At 44.3% G+C, this 24,688-nt stretch overlaps 1 protein-coding gene across 3 annotated transcripts in view; it reads left to right on the top strand.

The window, feature by feature from the left end:
• USP16 (ubiquitin specific peptidase 16) overlaps window positions 1-24,688 on the top strand; it is a 318,997-nt gene that overhangs the window by 94,509 nt on the left and 199,800 nt on the right. For all 3 annotated transcript variants that reach the window (XM_069204074.1, XM_069204073.1, XM_069204072.1), the window contains exons 6-7: window positions 2,659-2,870; window positions 20,953-21,048. In XM_069204074.1, the coding sequence (XP_069060175.1) occupies window positions 2,659-2,870; window positions 20,953-21,048 (308 nt within the window). The remainder of the gene's footprint in view (window positions 1-2,658; window positions 2,871-20,952; window positions 21,049-24,688) is intronic.

The following is a 24,688-nucleotide window of genomic DNA, read 5'->3' as shown; positions in this document are numbered from 1 at the left end:
AAAAGACCCTGCACCCGCAGCCCCCAGGACCTGAAGGACCGGACTTTCACTGGAGAAGTGACCCCCAGGAGTCCCTCTCCCTTGCCCAAGTGGAGGTTTCCCCGAGGAAGCCCCCCTTGCCTGCCTGCAGCGCTGAAGAGATCCGTTGATCTCTCATAGACTAACATTGCAAACCCGACGCTTGTTTCTACACTGCACCCGGCCGCCCCCGCGCTGCTGAGGGTGAAATTTCTGTGTGGGCTTGTGTCCCCCCGGTGCCCTACAAAACCCCCCTGGTCTGCCCTCCGAAGACGCGGGTACTTACCTGCAAGCAGACCGGAACCGGGGCACCCCCTTCTCTCCATTATAGCCTATGCGTTTTGGGCACCACTTTGAACTCTGCACCTGACCGGCCCTGAGCTGCTGGTGTGGTAACTTTGGGGTGGCTCTGAACCCCCAATGGTGGGCTACCTTGGACCAAGAACTGAACCCTGTAAGTGTCTTACTTACCTGGTAAAACTAACAAAAACTTACCTCCCCCAGGAACTGTGAAAATTGCACTAAGTGTCCACTTTTGAAATAGCTATTTGTGAATAACTTGAAAAGTATACATGCAATTGAAATGATTCAAAGTTCCTAATGTACTTACCTGCAATACCTTTCAAACAAGATATTACATGTTAAATTTGAACCTGTGGTTCTTAAAATAAACTAAGAAAAGATATTTTTCTATACAAAACCTATTGGCTGGATTTGTCTCTGTGTGTGTGTACCTCATTTATTGTCTATGTGTATGTACAACAAATGCTTAACACTACTCCTTGGGTAAGCCTACTGCTCGACCACACTACCACAAAATAGAGCATTAGTATTATCTATTTTTACCACTATTTTACCTCTAAGGGGAACCCTTGGACTCTGTGCATGCTATTCCTTACTTTGAAATAGCACATACAGAGTCAACTTCCTACAACCTGAAGGACCGGACTTTCACTGCAGAAGTGACCCCCAGGAGTCCCTCTCCCTTGCCCAAGTGGAGGTTTCCCCGAGGAAGCCCCCCCTTGCCTGCCTGCAGCGCTGAAGAGATCCCTTGATCTCTCATTGACTTCCATTGCGAACCCGACGCTTGTTCTAACACTGCACCCGGCCGCCCCCGCGCCGCTGAGGGTGAAATTTCTGTGTGGGCTTGTGTCCCCCCGGTGCCCTACAAAACCCCCCTGGTCTGCCCTCCGAAGACGCGGGTACTTACCTGCTGGCAGACTGGATCCGGGGCACCCCCTTCTCTCCATTGAAGCCTATGCGTTTTGGGCACCACTTTGAACTCTGCACCTGACCGGCCCTGAGCTGCTGGTGTGGTAACTTTGGGGTTGCTCTGAACCCCCAACGGTGGGCTACCTTGGACCAAGAACTGAACCCTGTAAGTGTCTTACTTACCTGGTAAAACTAACAAAAACTTACCTCCCCCAGGAACTGTGAAAATTGCACTAAGTGTCCACTTTTGAAATAGCTATTTGTGAATAACTTGAAAAGTATACATGCAATTGAAATGATTCAAAGTTCCTAATGTACTTACCTGCAATACCTTTCAAACAAGATATTACATGTTAAATTGGAACCTGTGGTTCTTAAAATAAACTAAGAAAAGGTATTTTTCTATACAAAACCTATTGGCTGGATTTGTCTCTGAGTGTGTGTACCTCATTTATTGTCTATGTGTATGTACAACAAATGCTTAACACTACTCCTTGGATAAGCCTACTGCTCGACCACACTACCACAAAATAGAGCATTAGTATTATCTCTTTTTACCACTATTTTACCTCTAAGGGGAACCCTTGGACTCTGTGCATGCTATTCCTTACTTTGAAATAGCACATACAGAGCCAACTTCCTACACTGTTGTTACAACTAAGTAACCTTTTATAATGTTGTTTTGTAGAATGTCTGCATAGAAGTCCATGAAGTGCATGATGATAAGTATTTGATATTGGTTTTCCCTAATCTGTCGCACATGTGGAATGCCCAGAAGCCGAATCACCACAGACATCTTTCTAAACCTTACTTTAATCGCTCTCACTCCTCTTAAGCTTCCAAAAAAATGTAAGCATTGTCTGGTTTCGGCTTCAGAAAGCTGCGGCCTGCATAGCTCCATTACCCCGGTTTTGTTTTTTCCTCTATAAAACTGGTTCATGAAAAGTGCTTTCAGCCACTTATCCCTACACCAGTGGGTTTTTTCCAATAAAAAATAAATGTGATCAACATAATCTTTAGATAGAGATGAAAAAGTATTTTATTTCGAACCTTTATGTATTTTTATGAGGGGAAAAAAGGTACTCCAGGATCCCCTGCATAAGTGGGACTGTTCAATGTAAATTACTTTGAAGATACCCGTTATCGAAAATAGGATTACTTGTGAATACTTTTTTCAGTTTTTCTGAACAAAAGTGATGCAGCTAGTGCAGCATCCTTACACATTATTTCAATTAGTGATTTGCCCAGACCACTTTTATCGTTACAATTTTATATGTACATTGTCTCATGTGCAGGCGATTGGCACCTTTTTAATCTTATTTAGTCCTAATAGTCCATCTGTATCATGACGCACATTTTCCTATTCATGCTGTGACAAACGTACTCTTCATCTTCATAGTACATAGCATGATACTGTTTTCTTTCTAGTTTTGACCGAGCAAGAAAATAAAGAGCCTGAAAATAAAGAGCTTGAAAATAAAAAACTTGAAAAAGACAGCAGCAATGAAAAGGAGAAGGTTAAACATGTCAGCCAACTCAATGAAGTAAAAGCAACTGTTTCCATGGGTACCACCACAGAAATGACTGTGAAAGGATTCAGTAACCTTGGAAATACATGCTTCTTTAATGCTGTAATGCAGGTAAGTTAACTTTAAGAAATAAAAATGATCATGACTTTTGGGGCTCTCTGTATTTTTTCTTGCAAGATGTAATAGATGGGGAACAAACTAAAACGTTTTACTAGTCGGTACATTTATCACATACTCACTGGTAACATGCACACCCTTTTCACTGTTCACATGGTTAGGAGAGGAATGTGCTTTTCATAATACTTAAGGCAGTAACATAGACATGAAAGAGTGAGCAGAGAGGGAGGTAAGGAGACGATTGATTTTTGAGTTTATAAGCACTGCATTGCAACTGTAAGAAAGATACTAGGGAGGGCAGTGTGCTCTGGAAATATTAAACTGGATAAGAAAATGGAAATATATCAGGAAGGATGATGATGCAGGATGCAAAATGAGGGACTTGTATCATTGGACACAAAAAAAGGCTTTTACCACCATTAGTGCAGACATTTGACATGGAAGCGAACGAAAAAGAAGAACTTCCAGATGGTTTAGGTTTAAGAAAAAGCAATACTACTGGTCAACCTTGATATTAATAAACGTGCTGAGTTTCACTGAACACTGTTGCCATTCCAGGTTGACATACTTGAAATTTGAATATACATCCAAACATAGATGGGAGCGACATGAAGTCAGCTCAAAGTGTGCAAGAGACCATCTGTCGCAGAAGGACAGATCTGAGGATAGAGGATGGATTGATGGAAAACTTAAATCCGCCATACCATTGACATTGCTCTGGTAGCATTCATTTGCATTTTTGTCCAGCTGTGCCATCACAGACTGGGTTCTACCATGTGCAATCCATCATGACCTGTCCTAAAATGACCTGCATAACCACATCCACTTTGTAGGGCAACCCAAACGTGTTTAGGCGTGATTAGCCTCATCACTGAGTTGTAACTTGAGTCGCCAGGTACACTAAGCTACGGGACTCGCACCTCCCCGTTCTTGTGTTAGTTAAGGTGAGTCTCTAAGAAAAACAATTGATAGAAATTAATAAATTATTCTTATGCTCTAGCTGCTAGCTTGAGTACCCTCCTACATACTTAACACTTTTTCTGTAGCACAAGTGTTTAAGACATGCGTCCTGACTACAAGTAGAGCATAATTAGATGGAGAGATACCCTATGGGCCTCATGAACAATTCCAGTCGGTATCCCCATCCATAAATCCTCGTATTTCAAGTTATTCCTTTTCCCACTGAATGGGAGAACAACTATGCAGACTAATGTTTCCCAGGCTGAATTCTGTCCATAATTCCCAATTCCATGGGTATTAAAAATTGCATTTACGACCTGCTCCAAGCTGGAGGTCAATGTTGGTGGTGGTGAGATCGGCACATATGATAGCACTGGGGAGAAGGTAGCCTGCCAGGCGTGAAGCTGAACTTGCTCCCCCTTTCCTTAGACAGGTACTGGGTGGGGCCTAAGGACAGTCTGCTCTTGACTCATATCCCAAAGCAGTTTTACTGGCTAGATGTTCTAGCCAGCAAAATCTAGTTAGGTATTCCCATACTCTGGAAATCTGTGTGTGGGGACACTGTGACACTTGGACAAAGCGGTATCCCACCCAAAGATACTACTTTGTCCAGCTCATAATTAGAACCATTGTAACCAGAATGTCTTCTTTTGAGCTATTGTACTAGCACTCGGTGGGTAAAGCAATCGGGGCGGACACATTTCTCTGAGAAGGCCCCACAGTCACAAGAAGTTCCACATGTTCTTCACTTGTTACTGCTCATCCGGAGTTTCATCAAGCTAATGTGTGCTGATATTTTAAGTGTACACAAATAATTATTATAAAGTACCTGCATCTAACTCCCACAGGGCTCTTTCATTGAGCCATGGTAAAAATCATCACTGGCCTGCTTCCTGAAAAATTGTACTCTTTACCAGTTGAGCTCCCTGTACTGTGATAGCCAGCTTGCTTGTCCCTTCTAGATTAATTGACTCCAGAATCCTCTGCAGCAACAAATTTGGGGGATTTTCATGATACCCATTAAACTAATTTCACTGACTAATTTTCACCAGCTATTCACATGCAGCATTGCATCCTCCGCAGCAACGGCTTCTCAGTGGCATCAATAGCCTTTGCAGTTGATGTTGCTTTCCATTGATAATTCATGGTTGTTTCATCTAGTGTTTGAATAGATGCCCAAGATTTTGATGCAATGTTAAAGGACTCAGATTTTGATCAGACAGTGTTGTCAAAATAAAGGAGAGGTCAGCTGAGCGCCTCGGTTTTGGTATTTATCCTTCACTTCCTTTTGTAGATCTGGGTGAAGATGAGTACTCTGACACATAGGATGAGGTTTAACATTTCCATCTGTATTTATCCATACATATTTTTTGACCATCTTATTAGTATTTATCAGCATTATTTTCTGGTTTTCAAATAAGTGGAGTAGAAAATGGTACATTTCCACATGTATTTAACTGATAGATATGCACTCATGCTTTGGTGCCTGTTGTGTTTTAACAAGTTCACCAGCCAAATATAGCAAAACACTTCACCCACAGGTAAATATTAGCAATTTACTACAAATATATTTTATCATATGCCTATATTTAAATATCCCTTAACTTGTTTTTTAACTCCCCCATGCTGCCTATCTGCTGTCTTAGAATTCACAAGAGACAGCATGGAAAGTCATTGATCAGAAGCACAATTTTCAGTATTTTCAGTATTTTTCCACTTTTACAGATAAATACAGACAGGAAACTCATTGTTTTCTGTCTGTATTTATCTGTAAAAATAAGTAAAAACGGAAAACCGGAAGCCTTAATTTTGATTCTGCTCATTATTAATAAATCAGATCATTAAAATTACGACTTTTTGCAATGGTCCTCCTTCGCATCAGGTGTTGGAAGACTTGCCCACAGTACATCATAATTAAAGACAGGGCTAGAACTGGACCCACTGGAGGAAAGCACAGCTCCTTTATAGGAAAGAGATTTCACCAGAAACCACTGCTTTGTATTACTAATGTCTGAGCCACTGACGCATGAGGGTCTGGTGGTCTTTAACCTAGAATACTATTACTTGGCTGTACAAATGGAATGGCTTGCACAGTGTACTGTTGACCGACCTCCCACACACCCTCAATGCACCACAGTGGTCTTCAAACTTTTTAATGTTGCACACCCGCCCCCACCCCTGGAGTGGGGCCGCCTTCAAATTCTTTTACAATTATTCTATGTAACTGACAATGTTTAAATATGTCTAGACTTGTTTAAACATTGCAGTTAAGTTGTGTTACCATTTTAAAAATGCAATCAAATACATGATTGCCAAACTTACTATTTTGGTCTTGCAGGCCTTCCAACATGTAAAAGTATCCACATTGTGATTATTAGAAGTGGGGGTAGGGGTTTTGAAGAATATTTGGAATTCCTTCCCGTTTGACACCTTCTCCCATCCAAGATATAAATGACAAAAAGATGTTAGTGATGGCCCATTACAGAGCGGATTACAGCAGTTTATTTTTTTACACTGAAAACAAAGCAGTTATCAGCATAATGCTTCCTGTGGCCAAGTCTAACCATAGTGCAGTGGCAATAAGAACCACAGAAGCGGTAGGAAGCTGAGAGCAAAGTTAGAGCTAGCCACTCAAGATAAAAAAGAACCACTTATGAACTGGGTCACATTACTCCTGGACCTAGCTGAAAGAAATTGCAGACCACCCTAAACTAAAACAACACACCAGTAAAAACTCTGCACCATAGTGCACTTGATGATATAAATATACATGATAGCCCAAAAGCTAACCCTTCCCCACCTCTGCAGACTACCTACTCCCCGCCATATCTATCTGCGCATACCCGGGTTCCCGCTAAATTACAGATGAAGCTGGCATTGCAACTGCCATTGAAGATGAAAAGCCATATGCGAACAGTGTGCAACAATTTAGAAGCCAAGCATGTAAAGTTGTATTGTATTGTAATAGTATTTATATAGTGCTTACTACCCCTGACGAGGTGTCAAAGTGCTTTTCGGCAAGTAGCGCGCTACTTCGGAACCCAAGAGGAATCAGTGGTGGATTAGTATAGGGAAATATGAGTATAGTTTTAGTATTATTATGAGTTAATTTGAGCAGAGGATATGTGAGTTTGTTAGTTGGATTGACTACAGTAATGGAGGGCTAGAGGAGGGAAGAATACAGAAGTGTAAATTCGGAGTTTATAGTTATAGGATGAGGCTTGGGATGAGTAAAGGAGAGATGGAGGAGGGAAGAGTCTGTGGAAAGGGTTAGGGCGATCATAGTAGCAGGAGGGATTTTGGATTAGTCAAAGGTGAGATAAATGAGGGAGAATTTAGTAGGGTTGTTTGGGAGATCATGGTAATAAACTGAAGTTTGGGTGAGCTAGAGGAGGGAAGAGCTTAGGCACGCTTATTTTGGAGATGAAAGTAGTAGATTGGTTTAGGGATGAGTCAGAGTGGGGGTGGAGGATAGATTGATGGAGACATGACATATGGTGATGGGTAGATAAAGTAAAGCTTACAAGAGAGTAAATGTATATTATTTGCATGTATTTATAATTTTTTATATATATATATATATATATATACTTTTTAAAATCAGTTTTATTTTTCTTCAATTTATTCATTATTAATTTCTTTTTTTAACTTTAATTTACTTATTTATAATTTGGATTTTATTTAATATTTCTCTAGTACAGTAGCACTAGGGTAATCAATAGATTTGTAAATACATAGTAAGGGGATATATGTTCAAGGGATATAATGGGTATAGTATGAGAAGGAAAGTGGTATTGAATAAACACAGACTTTCAAGATTTGTAATATTTGAAGTTAATTAATAAGTGTACTTTTCTAACATTTATTTCTTTCCTCAGTTTTTGAGTAGTGCAATGCTTATGATAATAAAACATTTGATCAGTGTGATATAAAAACAAGAGCAGGGATTCATAAGTATCTAATATAACAACTTATTTAGGAGCTGTGCAATGACCTATGAACATGTTAAGCATAGAATAACATACACATATATATGTATACACACACACACATACATAAACACATGCATGCACACACACACACACACACACACATATATATATAATAATCATGAGTAAATATACATTTGTTAAACAGGTTTAAAGAGTATGTGTGTAATTTATTGTTATGACATAGTAGCAATACATATTTCCTAAATAACTATACATATCTAGAATATACACATGAGATTAAAAATATTTATCAACACAGGCAAATGCAGTCCATTGCTGTTTGAATATGGTGGTTATGAAGGAAAGAGCCAGCTATTGAGTAGTCTTCTGAAGACAAGATAGTTATCTGTGGATCTTATATTTGGGGATAATGAATTCCATAGTTTGGCTGCTTGAACAGAGAAGGATGTACCACCTATAGTTTTTTTCTTGTATGTTGGTGTTCTAAGGCAGGGGGCCAATCTTGAGCGGAGGTTTCTTTGTTGAATGTATTTGGTTATTTTGTTTCTGATAAAAAGCAGTTCCATGTATAGCGTTGTGGGTAATACAAAGCAGCTTGAAGGAGGATCTTCTGGCAACGGGTAACCAGTGTAATGCTCTCAAGGCAGGGGAGATGCGGGGGAGATGTGGACTTGTGGCTTTGTATGTAATAGTAGCCAGGCAGCGGAGTTTTGAATACGTTGTAGTTTCTTCATAATAGATAGAGATGATCCATGGTAGAGGCCATTGGCATAATCCAGTTTGGGTAGTACAAGAGATATAGTAGCCTGCACCTTGTGGGGGAAGATGCGTCGCAGAGTCTTCAAGGTGATGAAGCTTGTTCGTGCTAATTTGTCCACTTGGGCATTCATTGTTAACTTGGAGTCCATGGTAATTTAACTTCCTCGGATAATTGAGGAGGTGGTCCGAGATCGTCAGGCCAGGCGCACAGTGGGTCATAATTTTTCCAGTCACCACATAGGAGTATTTCCGTTTTAGAGTCATTTAGTTTGAGATAGCTCCAAGTTATCCACTGATCAACGGCTCTGGGGCAACTGAAGATTTGTGAGTTTTCAATGTCTTTGGGGCATTCCAATGTAAGGAGTATTTGTGTGTCATCTGCATAGTTGTAGCATGTGAGTTGAAAATCATTGATCAGTTCTGGTAATTATATCATGTAGATGTTGAAAAGCAAAGGTGAGATGATTGATCCTGGGGGACCCATGCTTTTGTGAGGTATGGTATAGATAATATTAGTTCTGTTTTGAAGGTAGAATGTAATCCAGTTGAGAGCAGTCCCTTCTATGCCGGCTTCATGGAGTCTTTGAATTAGGGTGTCATGGTCAACCGTATCAAAGGCTGCCGAGAGGTGCAAAAGAAGTAGTGCAGCAACTCCATTGCGGTCGACTGTGTTTTTAAGATCATCCCAGATTGCTATGAGTGCCGATTCAGTGCCTTTTCCTGGGCGGAATCCAGTTTGCTAGTCTGAAAGTATGGAATTGTCTTCGATGAATTATGACATCTGGGCGAATGCTGCTCTTTCTATCAGTTTGCCCAGGAAGCGTCCATTTGTGATTGGTCTGTAGTTGTTTGGGTCCTGAGGGTCTAAGTTTGTTTTCTTTAGTAACGGACGTATGTATGCCTTTTTCAGGTCTTCAGGAAAAGTTCCAGTAGTTAAAGAGTTGTTGATGATTCTTCTTACAAGTGTGGCAGCAGAAGTAGATAAAAGGATGTTCTTGAAGATGTGTGGTGGACAAGGGTCAAAAGGGCAACCAAAAGGCCTGCTTGCTTTGACCAAATCCATAAATTTACCTTGTGATATTTGTTTGAAGGACTGTAGAGGCTGGGTTGGTTTATTCTTAGAGGGGATGTTAGGAAAGGGGTTGGTGTGGATGGTTTTCTCCTGTTTTAAATAGGAGTCCAATGTGTCTGCCTTGGTTGTCTAATGAGTTGCCAGTTTCTTTGTGAAATCTTGAGTGGTGGGATGACTTCCTTCCATGCATTTAGGTTTTCGAAATTCATTGAGAATTTTAGAAAATTCTTTGATTGCATATTTAGCATTTAGAATTCTGTCTGAGTGGTACCTTTTTTAGCTTTTTTGATTGATGATTTGTATATTCTGTTAAGTTTGTGTAGCTGCAGTTTGTCTTGAATGTTGTTTGTTTTGAGCCAGGTCCGCTGCAACCTTCTGATTTGTTGCTTTATCTTTTTATGTTCTGTGTTTCTCCAAGGTGTTGTTTTTTTTTTGTCCTGTTTAGTTTTTCTGAGTGGTATTAGGATAAAAAAAAAGCTTCCTGTAGACACTCCTAAAGCTTTGGAACAGAATTAATTGTATCTAGATCTGTGTTGGCTGTTAGTTGTGTATCTGATAGAGACTTCTAGCTGCAGATTCCTTACCTTAGAATTCCCTGGCGTCAGCTTCCAATCCGGAATTTTTCTGCTGAGCGGTACCCTGCGTGCGCCGTTGGATGGCGTCGTTCGGATCCGCGTGCGTCGTCTGGCTCCGCGTGGCGTTATCAGCATCATTGGAGCCATCTGTGACGACACGGTTGTCTATATAGACACCACCTCAGCGCATGTGCGTCAGTTCTTTTCCTTCCATGCCAGTTAAGTGCAGATCCGGATAATAGCTACCCTTTTCTTCGACGGACGTTGAGTTTTTTTTAAAAACTTGATTGTTTGAAGCATGTCTTCTAGAAAGACTGGATTCAAACCGTGTGGTGCATGTCATCGCACCATGTCGGTAACGGATCCACACCAAGTGTGTCTCTGGTGTTTAGAAAAGGATCACGTCTCCACTTCGTGTTCCGACTGTCAGACCATGGCTCCGAAGGCCTTAAGGGAGAGATCTCTCAAACTTCTTGCAGCCCGACAGCCGTCTTCGGCCGGTGCGCCTCCGAGGAGGTCACGGTCCCGCAGAAGGAGGAGGTCGCGGCGCCGCTCCCGGAGCCCCAAGTCCTCTTCCTCACATGCGAGGTCATCCGATCACTCAGGTAATAGGCAAAAGAAGAAGAAGTCCAAGCGGACTTCGACTTCGCCATGACTGTCGGCTGATGAGGCATCTAGGGAACTTCCCGAGCGTAGTTCTGCGGAGCCGTCACCAGGATCGACTCCGCGTCTTCCCCCTTTTCCAGGGACCGGAGTGACTCCTGCTCAAATAAAGGAATTTTACGAGGCCACGCGCCTTGTTTTTGAGCGGGCTGCGCCCTCGGTGGGTCTTCGGGGTCAGCAGGGGCCCTATCGGGTTCGACATCGGCGCCGGCACCGACGTCGATGCTTCCTCCACCACCGGCGCCCACCGGTGGTAGCCCCATCCTCAATCCGGAAGATCCAGAGCGACGTCGCCAATTCAGCCCAGATCATTGCCTAAGCCTTATTCTGAATAGCCAGGCACAGGAGAGGAGTGGGAGGGGTCTGAGGACCCTTTAGAGTACGACCTGGAACAAGAACCGGACTGGTATGAGGATCTAGGGGAGGCCAGTGGACTGGACACATCTCCAGATACTGGTATGCTCTCTCCTCCTAATGTGGCTACGGAGGAGGGAGCTTCTTATGCCATGGTGGTGCGTAGGGAAGCTGAAGTCTTGGACCTAGACTTGCCTACGGTGCCAGTCAGGACGAATCTCCTAACAGGTGCTTCAGCCGGGGGTGATTACATCAGAGCCGATGTTGCCCTTCAATGAGGCCCTAAAGGATGTCCTTCTGGGAACATGGCCCAAACCCAGCACAGGGGCTCCTGTGAATAGGACAGTGGACCGCCACCACAGACCCGCTCCTAGCGACCCTAGTTTCCTTACCCAACACCCCACCCCGGAGAGCTTGGTGGTCCAAGCCTATACTTACGGGGGGTACCTTCCCTTCCGCTCCCCCGGAAAGGGAATCGAAGAGGCTGGATCAGCTTGGAAAGAAAATGTTTTCTTCCTCCAGCCTGGCATTGAGGTCAGTAAACACCTCTTGCCTATTGGGCCGTTTATCCCATACTTTATGGGTTACAGTGGCACAGGTGCTGCCCCAGGTCCCGGAGGGTGTATGGGACACTCTCACCCAGGCTGTCCGAGATGTGAGAGATGAAGCCAAGTTTACTATCAGGTGTGGATTGGATACAACTGACTCGTTGGGTAGAGCAATTGCATCGACAGTGGCCCTACATCGTCACGTCTGGCTACGTTCAACTGGCTTTTCAGGGGATGTCTCGTCAAGTTTGATGGACAAGCCCTTTGATGGCTCTCGCCTTTTTGGTGAGAAGGCAGAGTCCGCGCTTGAGAGGTTCAAGGATTCTCGAGCTACGCCCAGATCCTTAGGCCTCTCTGCGCCAGCTCGACAACAGTCTGTCTTCCGCCCCTTTCGAGGCTTCGGAAGGGGCGCGGTACCACGCCAGCCGCAACTTAGCCTCCATCCTCAGGCTTCACACCATCCCGGGAGAGGACGTGGTCGTGGTACCATCAGACCCAGAGGGTCCCCTCCACTGCGCCCAAGCCCTTCTAGTGTGGTTCTGCAGGACCATGTCCGTCTGGTTGGAGGAATGATTCAATTTAATCTCCCTCATTGGCATTCCATCACAACGGACAAATGGGTCTTGCAGATCATACGGAAGGGCTATTCCCTCCCCTTCTAGTCTTTTCCTCCCTCTATCCCTCCCAAAAAAAAAAAACGGCTGATGGAGGACCATTTTGTTTTGCTCCGCGAGGAAGTTACAGCTCTCTTGGCCAAGGGAGCCATAGAAAGGGTCCTGTTGTCAGAAGTAGGCAGTGGTTGTTATTCCTGCTACTTTCTGATTTCCTAAAAGAACAAGGGTCTCCGCCCTATCCTGGATTTAAGGGACGTCAATCTCTTCCTCAAGAAGGAGAAATTCAAGATGCTCACTCTTGCTCAGGTCTTGTCTGCCCTAGGCCAAAGAGACATTGACGGAGGCGTTGGACTTGCAGGATGTGTATTTTCATATCACCCTTCTTCCCACCCACAGGCGTTACCTGCGGTTCAAGGTGGGCCACGAGCACTTTCAGTTTACTGTGCTCCTGTTCGGTCTCACCAGTGCCCCTCAGGTGTTCACAAAGGTGATGGCGGTGGTAGCAGCTCATCTGCACAGGTCAGGGATTTCAGTCTTCCCCTACCTCAACGATTGGCTGCTGAAGGCTCCCACACCCCAGGCTCTCGTCACCCATCTCCAGACGACGGCGGACCTCCTGCATTCGCTGGGATTCACTATGAATGTGCCGAAGTCACACCTGACTCCCTCTCAGAAGCTCACTTTCATCAGAGCTGTTCTGGACACAGTGCAGTATCGGTCCTATCCTCCCGAGCAGCGAGTTCAGTATATTCAGGTTATGATACCGATGTTTCGGCCTCTATCCTGGATTTCGGTGAGACAGACTCCGAGGCTGTTGGGATTCATGGCTTCCTGCATCCTGTTAGTCAAGCATGCCAGAGGCGTATGAGGGCTCTGCAGTGGGACCTGAAGTTCCATTGGGCACAGCATCATGGAAATCTTACTGACGTGGTTCAGATCTCGGAGGGGACTGCAAAGGTTCTGCAGTGGTGGTTAGTGAACTGCGATTGGGTCAAAGGCAGACTCCTCCCCGTTCTCCAACCAGATCTCACAGTAGTGACAGATGCGTCACTTCTGGGATGGGGCGGCCATCTGGGAGAGGTGGAAATCAGAGGTCTTTGGTCTCCGGCAGAATCCGGGCTCCATATCAACTTGTTGGAGCTTTGGGAGATCCGACGAGCATTAAAGACATTTCTTCCTTTTGTTAAAGGGAAGATAGTGCAGGTGTTCACGGACAACACTACTGCAATGTGTTACTGCAACAAGCAGGGCGGTGTGGGGTCGTGGATCATTTGTCAAGAGTGCCCCAAGGTGGTGGCCCCTTTCCATCTGGGTCAAAATATCACCCTGCCTACCTTCTTTGCGCCACCGCATCCCTCTAAGGAGCGTCTCCATCGGCTGGACCCAAAAAGCGTTATCGTTCTACCTTGACCTCACAAAAGAGTTCCGGGTGGACGACCAACTCTTTGTGGGATACGTTGGTGCAAAGAAGGTTCGGGCAGTACAGAAACGGTCCATTTCGCACTGGGTTGTCCTCTGTAAAAAGATTTGCTATGCTTTGGCTAAGAAGCAGCCTCCGGAGGGCTTGAGGGCTCACTCTACCAGGGGAAAAGCTGCTACCACTGCGTTAGATCGTGGCGTGCCAGTACTTGACATCTGCCAAGCGGCAGCGTGGGCTTCGTTGCATACGTTTGCGAGACACTACTGCCTGGATAGCCAGGTGAGGAGAAAGGGGCATTTTGCTTGCTCGGTCCTGCAGGACTTCCTGGTATGAAATATATCCTCAAGACCCACCACCAGGAGTTATAGCTTGGGTACCTATTCCAAGGTAAGGAATCTGCAGCTAGAAGTCTCCATCAGATGAACAAGTTACTTACCTTCAGTAACAAATTATCTGGTGGAGACTCTAGCTGCTGAATCCTTACACCAACCCAAGCCTCCCCGATCTGCGGATATATATATTTTAGTATTTTTGCCTTTCTTACAGCATGTCTTTTTCTTCAAACTATCAAGTGAAAAAACTAAATGCTGTTGGTTCTTCCATGACTCTGCGCTTCTGGCGTGGAAAGTTGTGGAAAAAGCACTGACGAACATGTGCCGAAGTGGCATCTATATAGACAACCGTGATGTCACAAACGGTTCCAGCGACACCACGCAGAGCTGGACGACACACGCGGATCCGAACGAAGCCACCCGATGGCGCGCGCAGGGTACTGCTCAGCAGAAAAATTCTGGATTCTAAGCTGACGCCAGGGAATTCTAAGATAAGGAATCTGCAGCTAGATAGAGTCTCTACCAGATAATTTGTTACCGAAGGTAAGTAACTTGTTCTTCTAAGTCATCATAATTGAGTTTGCTACATGGTCGATAGGTGCATGTAGGTAAGTAGTTGTGGGGTGTGTTGATTTGTGGTGTTTTATGTCAGAAAGTTATCAGATGGTGGTATGACCATGTGATTGGTGTGATGCTATGAACGGTAACTAGTTCAGGCTTAGCAAAAATGACATCTAGGATGTGTCCAGCAATGTGTGTGGGTTTGTGTACAATCTGATGTAGGTTCAGTGCGACTAGGCCAGTGGTGATAGCTTTTGGATGGGACATATTGGGTTTGTCAAACCAAATTTTTAGGTCCTAAGAATGTATAGGTTTGAGTATAATGTAATAAGGTTTGAGACTGTATCTAGAAAAGCTTCTGGGAATGTTGAGTTGTTAGGTGAAGATCTGTGTAGGAAGTGAAAGTTACAGGAGGAAGTTGGAGTAGGGTGGCATCTGATGAGGAGAGCTTCACAACCTTGTATGGAAATGTTGTCTGTTTTACTGAGATTTTTTGCTTGTTTGAATATAATATCTAGTCAACCTCCTCTCTTGCCTATACGGTTTTGTCTGATGGTTTAATAGCCCGGAGAAACGGCTTCATGGAAAACTGGGGCCATGTCATCTCCCAGTCATAATTCTGTTATGAATAGTAAGTCAGGTTGTGTATCTGTGAGCAGTTCGTAGATGTGGTGCTTGTTTTTTGAGTGATCGAGCATTTATGAGCTGGCAGTTTAGAAAAGTGTGTTAGTGGCGGTGTTGTTTTGTTTAGGAGAAGGGTGAGCAGTATATTTTGAGCTTGTAGAAGGTGTGTTGTTGGTTGTGATAACTGTGTGAAGGTACAATAGTCCTGATTTTCCAATATAGTGTTCCTCTTCCAGCAAGCTTAGGAGGCATTTTGATGGGTCTGTGTGTGTCGGTGGTGGACTTGGTGGCTAAGAGAGACATGAAGAGTGTACTTTCTTTTGTAGGGTAGCCTTATTATGTAATAGGCAAGGGGATGCGAAGTTAAGAGTGGCCTGTTGTTTATTTTGTTTGCGTCTGGTTAGTGTGGAAGGAGTATGGGTTAGAGGTGGTGGAGGAGCATGTGGATCACAATATAAGGTTCTAAATTGTGCAATTGATAAGAGGCGGGTGAATGAATGTTGCTCTGTTGGGCTGCTTGTGGTAGATGTTTGTGAAGAGTGAGAATGTAGGGGTAAAGATTGGTCAGGATTTGTATTCTTTGTGTAGTCATGAGGGTGGAAGTTGGTGTGACGGAAAATATAATGAAAGTTTGTGTTATTTTGATGTGCTGATGTGTGTGGTCTATTATTTGTGTGGAATAGCGAGAGGGGATATTGATGTAGTGGTTTTCTGTGAAGGATTTGTATGTGTGTTAGTGCTGGTGAGTGGTATTAGAGTATTACAGGGGGTGTTGATGTGTTTTAGAGATGAGTGTATGATGTGTATAAGAGGAGATGGATGTGTGTCAGGGGAGTTTGTGTTAGTTGTGATGACTGGTCAAGGTAATATGTATGGTGGAGTGGAGTGTGAAGATTGTATGGTTGTGTGTAATTGGAAGAGAGGGGAAGGGTGTTTGTAGATGGTGTGTTGGAAGGCTGGTTTTAGGTATTGCCATGATAAAAGGGGGTCTGTGTGGAGCAAATAGAGGATAGTGCTGTTGGTTTGTATGAACAGGGAGTGTGTATCTGGATTGCTGAAGTAATGTATAACGTGGTTTTGTGCTGTGTGGGTGACATCAGGTTGTAATGGTGGGAATGGACAGAGTTGTGTTTGCTGTGAGAATGAAGGTGTTTTACTATTGTAGTTGTGGTCGATATGTGTATAGGTGTGGTATATGGGTTTTTTTGTTGGTTGATGAGACATTGCAATCTGTATGAGGTTTGTTTGTAATGCAGGAGTTGGATGTCTTTGCTGATAATGTGTTTGCATGTTGATGGGTGTGTAGAGAGTAAGTTCCTTTCTAATATATGGAAAATTGGGCAGCATTTCTGGTCCTAGGCCCGACCAGTCCCAAACAGGCAACTGCCCTTGTTCTCTCCGCCCTTCGCTGGGACGTCCTGAGCTCTAGGCTTAAATAGCCCTACTGGCCAATAGAAACCTAGTCCTAACCCAAATAATCAGGTTTGTAACCCTAAATCACACAACCAGTGGGAGACCCAAACCTATTCACCAATCATACCCCTAATCCTGACAACCAATCACACCCCTAATCCTGACAACCAATCACAACCCCAACCCTAAAACCAGAAATCAATAGGAATCTCAACCCTAGTACCAATCACAACCCCAACCCTAAAAACCAGGAGCCAATAGAAATCTCAACCCTAGTACCAATCACAACCCCAACCCTAAAAACCAGGAGCCAATAGGAATCTCAACCATAGTACCAATCACAACCCAAACCCAAAGGTGTGGGAGGAGGGCTCAGGTTGCCTGGGACTCCGAGAGCCAGTCAGCAAATCCCAGCCCCTGTGGGAAGGGAGGAGGGAGCTGCTGCTCTATTCAGAATTTCCTTGCATAGAGACAGGCTGAATCCACACTTCCAAGCTAGCAGAGTCTACTTTCCAGGTAAGGGAGAGATTGTAGAAAACACAGAAATACTGCTTGTCACGCACTCAAAAATGTGGCTTTTTCACGGCAAAACAGGTGATGCAGACAGTTTCTAAACACAATTTAAATCACAGAAACAGATTAAGGAGTCTCCTAAACACACTCTGGTTAGCTACTGAAGTGTACGTAGCCTTTTTTTTTTACTTCAAAAAGAAAGGGGGGGGGACTTTATGCAGTCTTTTGCCACAAACTAGGAGGGAAACAGTCATGGCTAAAAAAAACAGCACTTTAAAAGGCCAAGCTGCCTGAAACACACAGCGTCTACAGTAAACAGGCTCGGGTAGCAGTAGAAATTTTTTTTAAACAAAGAATAAGCTTTCCCAGAAATGTCTGTGGCTTCTTACCTAGTTTTTCTAGGAATCCTTGATCACTGGGCTGTATTAGGGCGCAGGGGAAAAACTGGCCTCACAAAATGGAGGTGGCTGTCTTGGTTTCCCTCCACAAACTTAAGGGGCCAGGGCAAGTGTGGGAGGAGGGCTCAGGTTGCCTGGGACTCAAAGTGCCAATCAGCAAAGCCCAGCCCCTATGGGAAGGGAGGAGGGAACTGCTGCTCTATTCAGAATCTCCTTGAATACAGACAGGATCCAAGAATGCGCCACCAAAAAGAGGGCTGGGCAGGCCTGGGGACATCCGTCAAGGTTTTCCTCCCCGTCCTTCCAGCCGGGATACTGCCCCCGAGCTTACCCTCCACAATCCAGGCCCTTCACAGGGAGGTGACACCACTCCTCTCAAGGGGGCTGCCTTGTCGCAGAGTGGCGGGAGGAACCCTCCTTGCGCTCCCCCGGATAGTTATCCTGTCCGGGGCTGCCACCCTCCCGAAGGCAGTGCGGGGAGGGAGAAGCAGCTCCTGCTGGCTATGTCTCCCTTCACTTTATGGATCACGCGTCTCTCCCCAGCGCAAGGTTGCTCAGCGGGGCGCGCCTCCCTGCTCGGGCCGCGAGGCTCCACACTCCTGCCCAACCGCCAGGCATCCTTGGCCTCTTCCAGCTCCTGACGCCTCCGGGAGAGCTGGCGTCTTGTTATGTTGCAGCTTGGGCCACAGCGGTGACTCTTCAGAAGGAAGGGCCTGCTGGTGACCCGTGGGCATGGCATGGAGCGAGCACTGCCGCACTAGGTCGCGGGCTCCTCATGACCTCCTAACGTCAGAGAAGGGGGGGGGGTGGTCACAACCACTAGGACACAGGGAGCTTCCTCGTCCCCTGGTAGGCAACAAAGAGCAGCGCTCTGCATGTGCTGTGGTGAATAAGCTCTCTTCACGCGCCCCAGTAGGAAGGCACAAAGCGCTCTTCATGCGATCCAGTGTAAAGTATAGCACTCCCCAGGCGCTCTAGCACTAGCACCGGGGGGAGAATCCTCTGGGAAAGCACTGGGGGTCCAAGAGAGGGTGTGAGGGCATGCCAGCACAAGAGGGTCCTGACAGTCTAGTGGCAGTCCTCCTGATGACCTAGCAAGCAACAGGTCAGCACAGGGTTACTCATAATGGCAGTCACAGCCCCTTCCAGCAGTGCCCTGGTACAAGTCCACACAGTGCCTCAAAATGTGGGAGACAACCCCCTGTGCTTATACTCTTTTTGCACAGCTTCCACAGACGTGGGGAGGGGGGGTTCCAACCAGCGCTAATGGGTTCCATGAATGCCCCCATTTCCTCCGGCACTGGCTCCAGATAGCAGTAGGGGTCAAATGAACCCTTTGTGTGAGGGCAGGACACAGCTTATACAAATGTAAGTGCGCCCACCTGTCCCTCTCCCAGCCAAGGAAGACCATTCAGTATACAGATGCAATCCTGTTACACCCCACCCCCCCTTTGTACTGGCTGTCTGAGAAGTATGCACAAAGCCCAGCTGTCACTCTCCCCCAGATGTGGATTTGAGTCAAGCTGCAAAACACCAGAGTCATAAGCACAGTGAAATGCTCACTTTCTAAAAGTGACATTTATATAATGGTAATAAAAAATCCATCTACACCATTAAGCAGCATTTCTCACTACCATTCCAAACATACTAAACATGCCCATGCTATTTCTCATAGATCAGACAATACCACTTAGACATATATCACTGTGTTTCCCATTCAAACCTATGAGAGGAGCAGCGCTCACAGTAGTGAGAAACGAAATGGGCTGTTTTTCACTACTAGGACATGTGGTACGTAAAGACATATGTCCTACCTTTTACATACACACCACCCTGCCCATAGGGCTAGCTAGGGCCTACCTTAGGTGTGACGTAAGTGTAGCAAAAAGGGAGTTTAGGCTTTAGCAAGTAGTTTGACTTGCCAAGTCAGGGTGGCAGTAAACTGCGCACGCAGGTTCTGCAGTGGCAGGCATGAGACAGGTTTGGAAGGCTACTTCTGTGGGTGGCGCAAGCTGCACTGCAGGCCCACTACTAGCATTTAATTTACAGGCCCTGGGTATAAGGGGTACCACTGTACAAGGGACTTACAGGTAAATTAAATGTGCCAATCAGGTGTAAGTCAATCAAACCCAGTTTAGAAGGGAGAAGGCATGCACTTTAGCACTGATCAGCATTGATAAAGTGCTCAGAGTCCTAAAGCCAACAGAGGTCAGAAGAAATAGGAGAAGGAAGGGAAAAGGTTTGGGGATGACCCTGCAAAAAGGGCCAGGTGCAACACTAACCTAAAGATCATATTAAAAATAGCTACATTTAGGATCCCTTACAGTTTCTGCATAGATACGGTGGCTGGGGTTGATTAGATCTACTGTGCTTGGTATTGAAAGTTAAAGAGAAGATGAAATACATCATTCATTCTCCAAGTAGCATAACGGAAAGCATTTGTGTATTATGTTGATTGAAATCTCATTTCGTAGCGCTATTTTGTGTTGTATATTTACCGATAAGATCTACATTATGAATAATTTCATTATATAATTTTGTTATGTATACTTGTGTCTTTAACTTGCTTTTCTCTTTCTGTTTCTTGTTTTGTCTTTAGAAATTATTTTTGTGATGCATTTTACTGACTCAGTTATGAATAGCGATCCATACTTTTATTGAATAATTAACTATAAAATGAAAATCTTGGTGGTCTGCTCTGATTGGCAAGGATTACGGTTAAATTCAACATGAGAATTACAGTTTATTTTTTAAGTTGTTATTTTCATATCCTTCTGAAGTAGTCTTAACTACCTCCTTTGAAAAGTGCTGTCAAATTATTATATTGTCTAAGTGGGAATATTTATAGAGCACACACCTTTCACAAAGCCCGCCTACACCTTTTTGTATAAATGTGAACATAGTATTTCATTGTTGGTCTATTAGCCATTTTGAAATGTTTATACCCATTCCTAATCCAATATGCATTATAACCAACAAATTGCACATCTTTGCACCTATATTTCTTTTTCACACTTGATGTTGAACAATCACACTGTCTTGCATGCCATACTTCTAGTAGATTATTGATGACATACAGTTAGTATTTGTAATGATACCTGGTCTCTTAAGGACGTTATTTATGCCATCTAAGGATTTTGAAATTGCTGTTTCGTTAGTTATTGTCCCCGGCCTTGCCACACTTCATCCCCTCCCACACATTTTAAAGTGCACGTGGATGTGTATTTTGCATGTTGTGTCCCTTCGAAAAATGTTCTGGTTCTTTATTGTTGATTCAACTCATAGGTTGTAATTCTTGTTTTCTTTCCTACATCAAGAATCTGTCACAGACCCCTGTTCTGAGAGAACTTTTAAAAGAGGTTAAAATGACTGGGACAACCGTTACAGTGCAGTCACTGGATTCCCCTCCCAATGTATGTATAGTATTGTAATACATTGAAAACATTCAATTGTTTATTTGAATGTGAAAGCATTGTTTCATTAATGTGGTAACGTTAATGCGTATTCATGTTTAAGTGGAGTTTATTGGAGTTTTCATAATTGTGGTCGCTTGATGTGCACAATTTCATTATTTGATTATTGCATTATGCAAAGGCTGCTTTAAAGAGTGACTGTGTGCTCTAAAACAATTAACATGTTTTGTGATTTAATATAGCTTGTTATGTTTGTCACCCGAGTAGAGCCCAGTAGTGTAAAGTGATGCTTCCTTGCGCTAGCCTGAATCCTAGCGCTAGCATCTCATATGTATGTTGTGCATGTTTTTATATGCAGCATCTGTGACACATGCATAAGTGTGTATGAGTGAGCTAGAATAATGGAGGCCTCTGAGATCCATTTTGGAAGCCATAGGCCTGACTTGCTGCACAAGGAGGAGGTGTGATAGTTTTCCCAGATAGTGGAAGTGTGGGGCTGACATTCCTGAAGCTGGAAGGAGGAGACATTGAAGTAAGTTGAAAGAAGACAAAGCAACTTTTGAAAATCGCGTAGGCCTTTTGCTAAGAAGAGATCTACACGTTCCTGAAGCACTACCATTTGGTAGATGGTAAGTTTGAAGGATGGGACTGCCGACTCTGTTGCACAAGGTGAAGGGGACCCCTTAGATGAGGCCCATCTTTTTGTCTTTTCCTGTTACAACTCTTTCAGAGTACTGGTGACACCTAGGTGCAGAAACATCACAAATATCTGTACCTCTGTTGCGGGTGCTCCAGACAGGGTAACAACCCTGCTTGTGAGGAGCATCACTACAAAAGCAGGGTCTGGAGAGCAGTCTGAAGACACTACTTGAAAAAAACACCCCAATCTGATTCTCAGAGTGCAGATAGTGAATACACATTCCTGCTTGCTTTGGCTGAGTCACAGTTGTACCGACTGAGCCAGTTGTTGGTCCATTTCCAAATTCATTACAATAAAGGAATGGAGTGATTTGCAAAATACCCAGATGACTGCTGTAAGAAACTGGGCTATTATTTGAGGGAGTAGGTGCCCACCTTACTTAATAACCACAGTCCTTCATAGAGTGAATCACTAAAGTCACTAAATTTCCCTTAGCTCTTTCCCCTGGTAGCTTGGTACAAAGCGGACAGGCTTATCATAAAGGCAATGTGTTAAGTATTTATGCTGACTAAAAAAGTAATAATCTTGAAATGCAAAACAATAAAAATCCCAAAACGAGTACATTTTAATAAACAAAGTGACACCAACATGAAAAAAGCCAGTAAGGGACCAGAGATATCAATTTTCTAAAGTTTTAAGTAGAAATTGTGCCAAGAAGTGCAACGTTCCAATGATAGTCAGTGGTAGAATGGAAGTCTGGAAATACTCCACTCAAAAGATGGTAATTTCCAACATCTGCTGGGCAGCCAGAGCTGATGTCTACCTGTCAGCTTCCCAGAGGTGAGTGGACAACACCTGAATCTCCCTTTTGCTGCAGGAGCTCAACACCTGTCCGGAAGCATCTGCCAGTGCTGCAGTATCAGTTACTGTCGAGAAGGAACAAGTTTCAGTGTGACCCTGGTGTAGTGGGTCAGCAGAAGTGAAGGACTACTGAGAATGAGCTGAGCGCCCTCGTGTCGTCAAGCCCTAGACTCTCCCATGCAATTTTTTTTTCTCCCAGGAATCATGCATTGCGACATGTCGTGCACCACTGTGCCCACAGTGTGAACCTACAGCATGACCTGAGCTGCTGTGCCTGAGTTGTGAAAATCTGGTGTGGCCTGAGCTGCTGTATCCAAAGTGTACAACTTCCTCATGACTTTAGCCACTGTGCCCGTTGCTCAACCTAAGACCATGGACTGACCTGAGCTGTGGTGTCCCATCCACGTGCTAGGTAGGGCCTGTCCTACTATTGTGGCTATATCTATTTCGACCTGAACAGCAAAGGCGGTGGCTGCGCAGCACTCCTTCATGCAGCTGTCAACAGCCTGGAGCAGTTACAGGCCTGACGCTAAGGAGGCCGAGAGGAACTGGCTCTCACTCAGCTCAAAATTATTGGGAGCCCCAAGTGAGGGAAGAGTAGGACGGCTGCAGAGACATTAGTGTGATCAATGGACTTAAAGACTTGTGGGGTGAAAAACAGTGATTTAAGCCAAAGGTCTTAGAGCTTTCACAAGATTGTTATCGATGGTCTACACTCAAACCTAATCTAGCTGTGCATTGCCCCAGGTAAGAATCCACCTAGTTCAAAGTGGGCGGGAATGGGGGACTGGGGCCATAGCGTGTGAGAGGCACAAACATACTTTAGCACCAGGGCACTAAAATTGTAACATGTGCATGACCCCGTATATTGTGCATTATCATACTTTTCTGCTTCAATGTCAAGCACTGGGTTGGACATCATTTTTTTATCCTTATGTGTATTTGCGTTCTGAGCTCAAGCAACCTCATTTTACCTCCAAAGAAGCCTCTGACTTCTCTTCATCTCTGAGAGTCAAGTGCTGAAGGGCTTACACTTGGATGGACCCCAGGACATCAGACCCACTCTGCCTTAACCACTTGGTTGAGGCCCAGTAGCCCCTGCCAGTCTGTGGCCACCTGAAGGGAACTGACACAGACTGGCAAACTTTATTTTAACATGACTAGTTAAAATGGAAACACCTACATAGGCAACTCACCTTAGTTGTACATCAGGGTGATTGGTAAGAATTACTTTGGTACGAGAGGAGAGAGTGTTAGTCTTTCCAGATCGACAGCAAGTGGTACAACTTGGCAAGAAAAGAGTCATGTTTTTGAGGTACAAACTGTGAGAGTGGCAGGAGTCACTTCAATCTAATATGGTCTTATTAGGCACGCTGGCGCTACTGAGAGCCACATCATGTTCTTGAGGAATTGGATGCTTAGTGGTGAGGTGAAGGGAGATGTCATCAAGGTGGGCAAATCGCTTGGGAATTCCTTGAAGTCTCTTTGTGTTTTTTCAGGCTATTGTTTGAGGGTCTAACATGATGAGCCAGAGACTCGGAAGCAAGCTGGTTAGGGTGTTGGGAGAGAAGACATCCTCTTGAGTAGTAGATATTGGGGTTGTGATGAGACCAACATCATAGCACATCAAAGCCTAGGGATGGCTGAAGATTGTAAATCAAACACATGAAAGCTATCACTTTGTATTGTCCTTGCAGGCTGCTGATGAGATCTGAAATGCTGGAGTTTCCAATATGGCATTAAAAACATCTCTTAATCGAGTCTAGGAACTGTCTTCTATGAAAGAGGTGGGGGTTCTCAGAGTGTGCTCTCTAAAAGTCTTGAGGAGGTTAATGGGTACTGCTTTTTCATACTGTTTGGCATTATATACCACAGTCCCTCCTACTTTACCAGCAGGTTTAATAGTTAAGAAAAAAAAAATCATCCTTAAGTTACATAGAGCGTGTCTTTCTCCTTTATTCAAATTATCTCTGAACAGGGTATTATTTCCTGTATTATAACTTTTTCAAAAGCAGGTATTGGGAGCGAGTTCAATATTTTAACAAATAAATGTACTTGGACTATGTTGGCCAGTGTTGCTTTTTGTAGGTTATTTGTGAAGACAAACAGTCTGTGGCAATAAAGCTGAACCCTTCATCT

Source organism: Pleurodeles waltl, chromosome 8 (assembly GCF_031143425.1).
Source record: "Pleurodeles waltl isolate 20211129_DDA chromosome 8, aPleWal1.hap1.20221129, whole genome shotgun sequence".
In the NCBI taxonomy this organism is placed as follows: Eukaryota; Metazoa; Chordata; class Amphibia; order Caudata; family Salamandridae; genus Pleurodeles; species Pleurodeles waltl.
This window is presented reverse-complemented; position numbering and strand designations above follow the sequence as displayed.